The sequence below is a fragment of the Podarcis tiliguerta genome, assembly GCF_965153285.1.
Source record: "Podarcis tiliguerta genome assembly, chromosome: 13".
NCBI lineage: Eukaryota > Metazoa > Chordata > Lepidosauria > Squamata > Lacertidae > Podarcis > Podarcis tiliguerta.
In genome coordinates, this window is record NC_139546.1 from 50,910,895 (window position 1) to 50,924,728 (window position 13,834).

At 43.6% G+C, this 13,834-nt stretch overlaps 1 protein-coding gene across 12 annotated transcripts in view; it reads left to right on the top strand.

Moving 5' to 3' along the window:
* DLG4 (discs large MAGUK scaffold protein 4) overlaps positions 1-13,834 on the top strand; it is a gene marked incomplete at its 5' end in the record, with an annotated part of 134,807 nt that overhangs the window by 31,716 nt on the left and 89,257 nt on the right. For 2 of the 12 annotated variants that reach the window (XM_083410234.1, XM_083410220.1), the window contains one exon: positions 11,115-11,709. The exons of the other annotated variants lie outside the window; for them this stretch is intronic. In XM_083410234.1, coding sequence (XP_083266360.1) covers positions 11,668-11,709 — 42 coding nt within the window. Of the gene's footprint in view, positions 1-11,114; positions 11,710-13,834 lie in introns of those variants that run through there. 12 annotated transcript variants of the gene reach the window in all.

Sequence of the window (13,834 nt, forward strand, 5' to 3'; positions counted from 1 at the left end):
CAAGGTGCCATTTAGCTCCTAGCTTTCATTGCTCAGTTTCTAACACTGCTCATGGACATCCACTGAAGCGGAATGTTGGAAGATTCAGGTTAGATAAAAGAAAGTCCATGCAGTGCATAGTTAAGTTATGGAACTCCCTCCCACAGGAGACAGTGGTGGTAGAAACCCAGCCAGGTGGGTCCGTGGCACCATTCACATAACAAAAACTGCTATAGAGATAACAAAATTTTCAAAAGTCGGGTCTCTGGCTTGGCTTGCATGCCAGTTATGCAACAGAGACTGTGGAAGGGGTTCTGTCAAAGGAGAGCATTAAAAGCTCACAGATGTAGAGCGTGCATGTGTGAGTAGAAATGTAAATTTTGTTTTTCAAAATTGACTGCTTTTTAAAAATACATAAATCTTTGGAATTCAGCCCTGTTGAATTCCTTTCATTCAGGGTGACAACTTTGACAATAAAACCAATCCTTTTGCTCCCCCCCCCCAATCTCTGCACTGACAACCCACTTGAAATTACTTCCTTGCAAACTCACATCAACATTGAGCTTGTATCTAGAAACGAAAATGCTGGTTTGGGTAGTTCATGCCTGCATGGTAACAATTGGGAATGTGTGGCAATTTTGCACCTTTCGTGGCCCATCTCAGGGTGGTTAGAACCCGCCGTCTGTTGCAAAAAAATAAAAATGCAGCACATGGAAACTTACTGCATTTTTAGTTGCTTAGTTTCAGTGCATTGGCCTTGAACATTTTTTCACAGTCATGACTACGGAGTCATCCAGTTTCTAACAGTTTCACAGCCACGTGCTGTTCTTGGTAAGCTTGTGAGCAGGGCCTGAGAGCCACAAACCTCCCTTTTGTTTTCTCCAGTGTGTGCTAATCAAAGCTAACCTGCCTCTGATTATGGAGGTTCCATTCTTAGTCTTGTGGCTAATGGCGCGTCGTGGAATCTGCTGTGTTCGTGCCGGATCCCCTCATGCATATGTCAATGGACATTATATATTCTTGTGGCATCTTCGTTTTTTTTCGCAGTATGTTTCCGTGCCAAACGGTCAGCATGCTCACATTTTGAAACATTTCTCTTTTTCTTTTTCTGGCACCAAATGGTCATTATTCTTATGGTCGAAATGTGTGAGAGCCAAACGTATGAGAGGGGCTGTAGCTCAGAGCATAAGATAAGAACCCTGCTGGTTCAGGCTAAAGCTCTGTGCTGAATCCTGGAAAATATGTCTGTACACTAGACTGTGTGTACACACCATACATTTAAAAACACATGACTTTCCCCAAAGAATCCTGGGAACTGAAGTTTATCCCTCATAGAGCTACAATTCCCAGGATTCTTTTGGGGAAGGAGGAGGCATGTGTATTAAATATAGGGTGTGCCCACAGTCTAACTGTTAATATGAACATACAGTGGCACCTCAGGTTACATACGCTTCAGGTTACAGACTCCACTAACCCAGAAATATTACCTCAGGTTAAGAACTTTGCTTCAGGATGAGAACAGAAATCGTGCTCCGGCGGTGCAGCGGCAGCAGGAGGCCCCATTAGCTAAAGTGGTGCTTCAGGTTAAGAACAGTTTCAGGTTAAGAACAGACCTCCGGAACGAATTGAGTATGTAACCAGAGGTACCACTGTATAGTACACAGTGATGCTAACAGAATTTTCTGGGTCCAGAATCCTGTATGCAGATTGGGTCCTATGACCTACTCACAAAAGCAGGCGCAGACTTGCATAAAATTTGCATATGCTGTGTTGCATGCAAAGTTGTTTCCTCTTTTGCGATTGGAGTGGCATGCGGAAAAATAAATCGGTGGCTGCACATGTAATAAAATGTCTGGCAGAATGCAGACAGGTGAAGCTTTCCCCCCATAATTATTTTTCCATGCTAGAAAAGGTTTAACCTGTTGAATTTATGCTTGACACATAACTGTTAAAGGCACAAGAAATCTGCTTTCCCACAATGGTGACCCTAAATCAAAGCCTGGGCTGCAATCCTGTACCCATGTACCTGCGACTAAGCCCTACTAAACACAAAGTGACGTACTTCTGGGTAGACATGTATACCATCCATTGTACTGTAAGTTAATTATATAGTGGATTCTTAATTAATGCTTTGCCTTTAGCTCAAGCACAGCAGGAGAAATGCCTAAGCCTCTTTGTAAAGTTTTCATATTTTGCATTTTCCAGTTCTGGGACGGGCTTTTAACATCTACCTGCTCTTATTGTGCCGTGATATTTGCAGAAAATAACTTTTACGGAAGACCTGATCTCAGATAACCCCCTACCCCACAGTAAAGATGCCTCCTGATTACTAGGGGGAAAGGAAGGGCAAAAACTATGGAGATTCCAAAAACTGGAAAATGAGGCAGAAGCAGGAAAAATGCACTAAAGGGGAGGATGAAATAGCTTTTTGGGATCCTGGGGATTACCATCATCTGGAGCACAAATAAGTCACATCTCTGACTTCACTCATTGGCTAAAAATACTGAAAGGTGGGAGCAACCGGGTTGGTGCATCTGACAAAAATTGTCTCAATGGTTGCCTTCCTTCTGGGGGGCTAGAGACTTACATTTTTTAAAATGATAGCTCAGAGTCTGGGGCTCCTGCTGGCTGAAGGCCTGGTACATCAGTACCCCCTGTACTCTGAGCATCTGTGACATTATGTTGTCACCAAAGGCCCATCTAGTCCTGCCTCCTGTTGCTCACAGTAGCCAATCATATGATTCCAAGAAGTCCACCAAGAGGACATGAGGCTCATGGCCTACCCATGCTCTTGTTTTCCAGTGATTGGTAGACGGGCAGACTGATTTGGCCTTGGAGAAAATACAACTTGGGACCAGTTTACTAATGAAATTGCCTTACTCCACCTGTGCACAGTTGACTACTTAGATATGTGGATTTGGTACTTTTACAAGTGCCATATAATATCCACACTGTATCTGTAAGATCTTGGGTCCTTTAGGGTGGTGGCACCAACACTTGGGAACCTATTGGCAGGCACCTATCAGGCAGGCACTTCCACTATTTCTTTTGGCGCCTGCTGAAGATATTCTTATTTAGACAAGGCTACCCAGTTGGTTACAAAGTTTGTAGGCATTTAAACTTACTCAATTTTATTGCAGTTTTAACATTCTGTATGTTTTAAATTATGGTTGCAAACTTTTTAGCGATAACTTTATTGTTTATCTGCTTTGTAAACAATTTTGAGGTTTTTTTCTACTATCAAGCTGTATATAAATTTTATTAAATAAATAAACAGCCATAACAACTAGTAGCCATAGGTAGTCCTATCCTCTATGAATTTGTCTTTTGTCATTTTAAAGCTGTCCACATTGGCAGCCATCACTACATCATGTGGGAGCAAGTTCTGTAATTTAACAATTCTCTGTGTGAAGTGTTTCCTTTTGTCTGTCATGAATGCCCCACCATTCAGATTCATGCTGGTGTTATGAAAGGGGGGCGGTGCAGAACTTCTCTATTCAGTTTCTCTGCATTTTCTAAACCTGTAAAATGTTACTTTTGGGTGGTACAGTATCTGCTTTGCTTGCAGAAGTTCCCAGGCTCAGTCCCCAATGGCATCGCCAGGTAAGGCTGGGAGAGACTTCTTCCCCAAAACCCTAGAGATTCACTGCCGGTCAGTGTAGGCAGTACTAAACTAGATGGACCCCAATGTCCTGACAGTGTAAGGCAACTTATTCATTTCCTAATTTCCCTTAAACTAATTGCAGTCCTTTAACCCCTTTTATGTTTTTATTCTGGCAACTGAAATACATAAGCACAATGATAAGCTTTTATGAAGCTCAAAGACTACACAGTCCATAATGCACCGCCACTGAAATCAGGAGACATGTATGTGTAATTATGCCTGGGGCCTTTAATTGAAAATGTGTTCTCTTTGCATTCTTCTAGTTAGGTCTTCCCATTCTCCTCTCCGCACCCACCAATCTAAATGTTAAGCTTCCTCCATCTGTCTCATCTGAGTAACATAATGAAGACCAATTGAGGGGCAGAAGAGTGTGCTTTCAGAATGAATTGTCAGGTTGCTGTTATATTAGCACATGGCTGTGAAGAAACGCTCCACTGTAAAACTGCTGCCCAGTACTACATGTGCTATGTCAGCCTTTCCTCAATAGGGTGTCCTATTTTGGACTACAACGCCATCAGCCCAAACCAGCATGGCATTTTCATCCTTTGCCTTAATCATGTCTTGTTTGGGGCTTCGTTAAAGCTGGGGGACCATGTGTGTTGAATGCCCACAATCTGCTTTGATTTGGGGTTGTTTGTAGGAATTAACAAGGAGGTGCCACTGAACATGTCTGCACTGTCCTTCCTTGTCCACCAGGCAACCTTCGCCACTGCTCTCATTCACGAGTGCATGACCTTTGAGTATGCATGAGTTCCAGCAGAAATGAATTATTTTAGGAATTCATCCCTCCTTTCCCCACAATTTCAGTTCTTTTAATAAGCTATGATTCCCCCCACAACAATTGCAAACAACAAAATCTATCTTTTAAAGTAAAAATGTTATTAAAATATTGTAACAGTCTAGATAAAGCTGTATTCCAATTGAAAACCAGTGTTAATGGTTTGCTGTGTTTGTGTATTTTTCTAACCCTATTAAAAAAACACGCAAGGAAACCATCCTTGTTTAGAGAACTGTCCCCAAACAGCATTATATGGTTTGTGCAAACCTACGAACACTATCTAGACCTTTTGCTAATTGTCTATAAAAAATGTTCATACAGGGTGGTAATTAATGTTCAAGCTCATCTCAAAGGGGATGCTGATGGTTGTAGTTTATTGGGAGAAATGCCTCTTTTTGCAATGTGTGGATGCTTAGTACATACGGATGTTTTTTGATCTGCTGTCGTTGGGATCAAAAGTATTAAGCAGATGGAGCAACCCCATTACGAAGAAAGATGACCATATTTGGGACTTTTAGTTTAGAGAAAAGGTGAGTAAGAGGTGACATGATAGAAGTTTATAAGGAGGAAGTAGACAGAAAAGTCCCATCCCTCCTTTATAATATTAGAACTTGTGGGTATCCAATGAAGCTGAATGTTGGGAGATTCAGGACAGATAAAAGAAAGTCCTTCACACAGTGTATATGGAACTCACTCCTGTAGGAAGCAGTAATGGCCACCAACATGGATGGTTTTAAAAGGATAAGACAAGAGGATAAGGCTATTAATGATTGCTAACCATGATGGCTATGTTCTGCCTCCACAGCTGGAAGCAGTAATGCTTCTGAATCCTGCTTGTGGGCTTCCTATAGAGACATCTAGTTGGCTACTGTGAGAACAGGGTGCTGGACTAGATGGGCTCTTGGCCTGATCCAAAAGGGTCTTATTGTGTCTTTATAGGAAATATATGCCTGGAAAGCTTCCTTCAGAAAGAAAAAGTTGTAAAATTGAAGAGTTATTGGACACACAAAACTTCCGGAGAGGTCCGAAGAACATCTGACTGGCCACTTTGGGAAGCTGGGAGCAGGACTAGATGGAATCACTTAGGTTCATACAGTAGAGTTTTTTTGTATGTTGTGTTAAACCGATGAAGCACACTAGAGGTTCATCATGACTTCCTTTTGTGCTGCATTTCTGGGCACAGGTCTGGTTTTAAATGCCTCTGTGCAAGCAGGGTATTTTTTTGTGTCCCTGCACTTTCCCCAGGAAAATCCACATTTTACCACTGAATCAGAGCAAGCGGCAATCAGATTTTCTGCAGTTTGCTGTTTGCTCTCATTCAGCAGTAAAATGCAGGTTTTCCTGGGGAAAGCACCAGAACAACAACAAAACAGATGTGGAACTTTAAAGTGCGGACCTGTGTCTGGAAAGTCCGGGTGAGCTCTAGGCCAGCCTTCCCCAGCCTGGTGTGCACCAGATGTTTTGGAGCTTTCTCTTGGGGCTGATGGGAGTTGTAGTCCTAAACATCTGGAGGGCACCAGGTTGGGGAAGGCTGGATGAGCATAGGCCCACTGACTTGTTGACAGTGCATCTCCAAGCAGGATGCTTACCGGGAAGACACTGTGTTACCTTCAGGTATAGTTGGGGTTAGATTGTCAGAATAGGATCTGGGAGACCAGGGTTCCTCACTCAGCCATGAAGCTCACTAAGTGACCTTGGGCCAGTCACTGTCTCTCAGCCTAACCTACCGTATTTTTTGCTCTATAAGACTCACTTTTCCCCCTCCTAAAAAGTAAGGGGAAATGTGTGTGCGTCTTATGGAGCGAATGCAGGCTGCGCAGCTATCCCAGAAGCCAGAACAGCAAGAGGGATTGCTGCTTTCATTGTGCAGCGATCCCTCTTGTTGTTCTGGCTTCCGAGATTCAGAATATTTTTTTTCTTGTTTTCCTCCTCCAAAAACTAGGTGCGTCTTGTGGTCTGGTGCATCTGATAGAGCGAAAAATACAGTACCTCACAGGATTGCTGTGAGGAGAGAACTGTGTATATAAATGTTGTTTGTGTGTGTTTGTCATAAATACATAATAAATAAAAGCAACAGTTTGAAGGCAGAAGAGCACACAAACAAAAGGAGTTGGTTCAGCCCCCTTTTGTTATGCACAGAATGTTGCATCAGCTCTGTTTCCTGCATTGTTGAAGAGGAGTTCTGTGTAGTACAGAAAACACACATTTTAACCAGCATTCCTGATCAGGGAAGCAGTATAATATAGAACCACTTTGCAGCAAACTTTTTTTTTTTTGCAGTAACTAAGGGGAACTCTGAAGCTGACCAGAATTGACACTGATCCCCTTAGCATGTATGTTGAATATGTGTGTGTGTGCGCGCGTGCATGCACTGAATTGCCTATTGGAGTAGAGAAGATAACTGTGTAATCTGAAGTGAGGCAGCTGCGTTCCCAGTGGGCTCCCTCATCTTATGCTGACTTGCAGCGGCCTCCTTGAGTGTATAGATTACTTATACTAGGGATCCCTCCTTCACCACCTTCTTAAATGCAGCTGGTTCTGGGGTTGGGGGGTTGGGGGGAGTTGCTGTGCAGCTGTGTAGAATGGAGGGGTAAGAATTACAGAGGAGGAAAGAAGATTTTCATTCGCTTCTGAATCTGAGTAATGCGGGAAGGTTGATGCTATACTTCCATATAATTCCCCCCTATCACCTTGATCTCTCTGTTGAACCCTTCTGTCTTACCTCCCTCTTTAAGATCTTTCCCCATGGCCTTTGGCCCCAAATGTTGGGAGTTGTATTTTTTTTAAAAAAATATAGGAAGCCACTAATTATTTTTTTGCCTTTTTTTAAAAAAAGAACTGCATCCTACCCCCCTCCCCACAAAAAAACCTCTCAGCGCCATGCGGGAGCAGGAGCCTGTCGCCATGACAACCCCAGAGCCCCAGTGGCTTGGTTGCTAAGCGACTAAGAGACAGGGAGGCCAGGATGGATGGAGGAAATACATCAATGCAGATGGGGGAGGCAAAAAAAATGATGGTTCCGCCCCTTTGAGTGACTTTGGGATGGGGAGATTTGAAGAGCATGGGGGTATCCTTACGCATCCTTCACCTCTCCCCGTATCTTTTAAGGTCTCTCTGAGACAATCTGCTTTGCATGCAGAGGTCCCCAGGTTCTGTCTCCAATGGCATCTCCAAGAAGGGCTGGGAATGTCCCATCCAAAACCCTGCAGAGCTGCTGCCAGTCAGTGTAGACAGTACTGAGTTAAATGGACTCGTGCCTGTCTCAGTATAAACACAGCTTCCTATGTTCCTAGGACAGGAATGTTGGGGTGTTGAGGCTACTGATGGTGTTTCCTGCTTGGCAGGGGGTTGGACTCGATGGCCCTTGTGGTCTCTTCCAACTCTATGATTCTATGATTCTACTATTCCAAACCCTCTTAGTGGGTGATGCTGTAGGTGAGGATGCCTTCTTAGAGAGGTGGGGATGGTTCCAGGAAGGACCTTTGCATGACATCAGTATCCCACCCCTTGGAATCCCCAGCAACTGGTATTCAGAGACATAGTGCTACCAGTAGAATTTATCAGTGCAGGGGACTGATTTATTTATTAAATTTATATGCTGCCCTTCATCATAAGATCTCAAGGCAGTTCACAGAATAAAATTTCATCACAGAAGAACATGCTTCACTCTATGTGTGTGTGAGAGAGAGCAAAAGGTTTTTTGATATTGTCTTCTCTAACAACTGGTGTGTTGCTAGAATAATGGTGTGCATTATGTGTTGATTTAACACGCCTCCCTTTTATGCAGAGTGGGCCAAATATTGTCTGCCCGCAGTTGTGCGCAGTAGCCCTCCAAGGGTGCCAGAAGCTGCATGGTAATTGCTTACATTGTTTGAGCCTACAAAAATAGGATGCTCTTGTACCCAGCAGGCAACAGGAAGAGGCCTCTGGGCTATGTTCATGGGCTGCACTGCTTTGAACATAAGAAGAGACTGCTATATTAGGGTGTGTTGAATTGTTCAGCCTTCAAATTCCAAAAATGAAGGGTGCTAAAAACTTGCAACACGACTTGGGAAGTCAAAAGATATTTTGATTAAATGAATATAATTTAGTTTTGCTTGGTAAGTAAAATGTGTGTAAAATTACATAGACATCATTTAAAATGATTGCCAAGTATTTGCAGTTATATATTATTCTTATTCTTATTTTATTTAGCATTACCCAACATTTTCAGAAGGTAAAACTAAATTATTTGGTTGTCCAAAAGCAATTTATGTGTTTTTCATCAAGCATAGACTTAACAAGCTAAATGTTGTCCAGTCAAAAATAATAGCAGATTTGAATTCCTCACACTCAAAAACATATTTTTTAAGACCCCTCACTGAAGAAATTCGCAAAAATTAAGTTTCACACCCTAAAATGGCATGTCCTGCTACTGTATCAGACCAATGGCCCATCTAGTCTACCATCCTCTTCTCAGAGTGGCCAACATGATACCTGTAGGAAACCAGCAAGCAAAACCTGAGTACCAGAACACTCTCCCCTCCTGTGGTTTCTAGCAACTGGTATTTGGAAGCATATTGATTTATATATTAGTAACTTGGTTTTAATGTAGCATTTTAATATTTAGCTGTATATTTTTGTAATATTTTGTTCAAGTTGTCTGTTGTTGCTTCAGTTTTCTGTATACTGCTTAGAGATATTTTAACTATATTAAGGCATATTTTTTAATTGGCATCTGTCTCCAGAGACAATGGAGTACACCTCTGAGGGTGAAGTCAAACTGCTGCATTAGCAGCATTTAAGTGACCTCCCTGGGGCGCAAGCCTTACACAATGTGTAAGGAGGTCCTGGGCTGCCTGCTCTCAGCCTCACTTATGTGGTCCAAAGGAAAACAGAGCAAGACATCTGGCGCCAGCTGAGCTGCCAGAAAAAGGCATACAAGGCACCATCCAACTGCCACCCAAATGTGTAGATTTGTGTAGGGTTTACTTCTGAACGTTTTCTTTTCCTGAAGATATATACTGTAAGGCATCAGAGGTTGAGGATCAGTGTTTTTTTTCTTCTTGACCGTTGAGACTCACTCTTGGTCTCATCTGCTCAATCTGCCAGAGCCTGTCTTCACATGTCAGGAGTGCTCTGATGGTGTTTCCTGCTTGGCAGGGGGTTGGACTCGATGGCCCTTGTGGTCTCTTCCAACTCTGTGATTCTATGATTCTATGCAGGGGAAATCCCTAACTCACCAAGGGTTTGAATCCCATTGGCTACCCTCACATGGTTCAGCTAGCCAGTCGAAGCCATTCCTGGCATGTAGCCACTGTTGCATGCTGACAGCTTCTAGGAGCCACAGGTGAGAACAGAGTGCAGCGTGGAGACCAAAGGTGGTCAGACTACCCCAGAAGGAGCACGACATGTTCCTCATCAGAGGTCCTACCCCTCCACTACCACCCAACGCACCCCATTAAGTGATAGAGAAATTAAATAATTATTACTGCCTCTGACCAGTTAGGCAGAGCACAGCCATCATGGCTAGTAGCCATCAATTGCTGTCTCCATTGATTTGTTCAATCTTCTCTTAAAGCTATCTAAGTTGGTGGCCATCACTACCTCCTGTGGGAGCAAGTTCATAGTGCTGCATGAAAAAGTACTTTTGCCCATCCTGAATCTTCCAACATTCAGCTTCATTGGATATTCCGGGGTTCCAGTGTTATGAGAGGGGAGGGACTTTTCCCTCTCCACTTTCTCCAGGCCAGGCAGAATTTTACAAGCTTCTATCATGTCACCTCTCAGTCACCTTTTCTCTAAACTCTGGTTTAGCAGTTTGCACCTATTGGAATTAGGGGCAGTCTTGTGCTCTGTGGAGACAGTAAAATGCAGAATTGGTGCATAAGTGCTACGTATGTATATGCTCACAAGAATGTTATTGAACACCTTTGCACTGCATCATTGTATTTGCAGTCAGCTGTCCCTCTCAGACATGTGCTGGCACATACATGAGATATTCAGTAGTACATACTTTACCATTGTACTATGTGTGTGATTCTCATTCATTCACATGCTCTTTCACGTTTTCTCCATGAGAGCACATGCATGTTAATCAACTGTGTGACTGACACGTTGAGAGAGGACTGGCACGTGTGAAGCGGTTGTCACAACTCAGATGTCACAGATGGTGTGTGCATTTGCATCTTTAAGGCCACCGCCACAAGCAGTTTTTGGCTGTTCACACATTCGACTGCAAGTCAACCACTGAGTGATAATGATATGTGCAAAATGTATACACGTGCACATACCCAGCCGTGTGGCATGTCTCAACTCAGCACTTCCCTGTCCCTCTCTTGCACATGGGCTCTCTCTCTCTCTCTCTCTCTCTCACACACACACACACACAAACACACACACAGATCATTTCTCAGGGTGTTTCTGTTTCAGCTCCACACTCATAGCTTTGATGATTCAATTTGTGAGCATTCCTTGCATAGTGCTTGAGCATTCTGAACACTGCAATGGTCTTTCTTCCTCCTTCCCTCCCTCCTTCCCTGCCTTGCACACACACACTATTTCAGCTGCATTCTCCTAACAACTGCATTGACTTTTTGGTGACACACTCGTAGCAGTCACTTTGCTTCCCACATCCCCATGCAAAGTCCTGGCGCGCACACATGCATCACCCCTACATCAACACCCCTGCATTCCCCTTCTGGGAATACTGCAATGGGGTATCTCTCTCTCTCTCTCTCTCTCTCTCTCTCTCTCTCTCTCTCTCTCTCTCTCACACACACACACACACACACACCACACTTTTGCATTGCACACACCAGAACATCCTTCTTCCACCCAGCCCTCCCCATCTCCTTCTGCATCAATTGGACACTCACAACTGGAGCATCCTTTTCCTTCAACACCCCCCCACCCCCGCAAAACGCAGCATCCTGGACACACACTCTCTCTCACACACACAAATCCTGCGACTGTCTCACACCCACACCGCATCCCTCACTCAGACTCCCCACATCCTTTTCTTGCACACTCCTCTCTCTCTCTCTCTCTCTCTCTCTCTCTCTCTCTCCCTTGCTCACTGCATCAATCCTCTAATCACAGCCCTCTTTTTACCATTCTGCTTATATCCCCCCCCTCTGCACATCCTCTCCTCCCTCCTTCGCCCTTTCAGTTTCCTCCCTCCGTCTAGTCGTGAGGATCAAGCCCCCACCTCCTCTCTCTGGCAGCCCCCACACTCAGCTCCCCCATCTCCACCCCCCACACCCCCATGAAGACGAAGAACAGGCTCTCTTCCATGTGTCTCTGTGTGGTAGGTGTCACCTCTTCTATCTTTATGAAACCCCCCCTCCTTCCACCAACCCCTAAGCAAGTCAGAGCCACCCCTATCTTTAACCCCTTCTTTTCCTCCAGCCCCACAGCAACAGGTTCAGAAGAGAGAGGGAATGCATTGCGGGGGGTGCCGGGTGGGGGGGTGACACAGATGTCTTTCTTATTCAACGTGCAGGAGGCTGCCAAGAGACAGATCCTTCCCCAAAATATATTTTCTCTGGTCCTTAACCTGAAAAGGTGTGTGTGTTTGTGTTTGTGTAGCGAGATGGTGGGTGGGTGGGTTTGTTGCTAGACACAAATCCAAATACTGACCCCATCCCCACCCCAAATATTCAAGGCTTCATGTGCCCCCCCAAAAAAACAACAGCCCCTGACATCATTAATGGCACAATCTTCCCCATATCCCAGCCACTTTGGCCCCCTCAAATTCCAGAGTATTGCTCTGTTTGTCTCCTGACACCCAAACACCATCTGATTGCCCTCCCCATTTGTCTCCCTAAGCTCTGCTATTTCCTCCTTGGGTACACCCCCCCCCCAAAAAAATAGCAAATTCTGGTCTTGTCCCCTTCTGTATATTACAAATCCTTGGCCTTCACATCCCTCCTACACCAATATAGTACTCGCCCATTCAAGGGTATTGCCAAATTCTCTGACATCCCCCCAAATGTTGGAGGCTCCCAGCATAGTGGTACAGCTCTTCCCTCTCCCCACCCCATTCAAACCATCATGACGTCTTAAAATCTTCTGCTCAGTAACAACACCATGATCTCTCTTACCCTACCCCTGGAGAAAAAGTCTGGGGAGGGGGAGAGTTACAGTGGATTTTATCCCTTCCGCTCGAATCACCTGTTTACTCTTACCATGACTGCCCCCCAACAATAGAACACCCCCCTCCCCCCCCCACAGGATACCTGGAAACTTTGGGACCCCCAAGCCTCCATCACACCCCAATCCTTTCACCAAAACAGCTCTCTAAACTAAATTTCCTTACAACCATAGGTATGGGATGCATCAGTTTCCCCATTGGCTCATGCACACGTCTTTTTCTGGACTAAGTCAAGGGAAACCCCTACAGTAGACATTTGGTGCAAATGCTGTGCTGTAACTCAAACCCTTTAAATTATTGTTATCTGTCTAATATGTTGCATTAATATTTATTATTAATCCCCATTCATTCACAGTGTAAATGTAGTTATTCACATCCTGTTAGAAGCTCTTGGTTTTTTAATGAATATTTGCTACAAGAATCAGTTGCTTTTGGATGGTGTTAATTGGGGAGGGGTTGTCCCTTTTTTCCTTGCTAGTGTTTCAGCTCTTTTTATCACCTCTCTGTTTTGCTTCCAGTATTACTCAATTTTCTAGTCCTCATGAATGGTGCAAATGTTACAGTTATTATAGATGCTAGTGCATAGATGATATGAAGTGTCTGCTCCCCACCCTTTCCTTAGTCCTTGCTCCAAAGCTAATGAATGTGAACCTTTCCTTCCAGATGTGAAAAATGTTGATTCTTTTTTTCCAGAAAAAAATTCTGAATAGTCTCAAGTGATGGATAGACTAATCACATACAAATATCAGTTTGTTTTCTGTTGTCCTTTCCTTACTCATTTCAGAGGATATTCAAAGTCCTCTCTCAACTTTCTTTTTAAAACAGCACGAGCTTTTTTCAAATAAGTGGTACATGTATGCTTTTGCTTGAAAGAAAATGTTCTGAATGCCCAAATACATAATATATAATAATCATAAAAGTGTATATATACAAGTGGGGTGAGTGTGTGTGAATATTTTTTTTGTAGGGCTTCTGTCTTCTTATAATGGGTGCTTATTTTTTTTTGCCTTCCAAAGGAAGGGCAACTGAGTTTTTCTCATTCTAACGAGAATTATAATAGTTTGCAATAATATGCAAATATTTTAACCCTCCTGACTGGGAGATCTTTTAAAAACGCAAAAGTAATTTTTTCTCAGATGGTAGATTTTGCTTCATTTCTGCAAAATGTTCAGAACGCTCCAGTGTTAAACGACATAACCCACCTTTTATCCTTCTTTTTTACATACTTGGTTTTGAAGGACACCTGGTCTGCTGCTTTTCAAATCTGATGCCTCTGTGT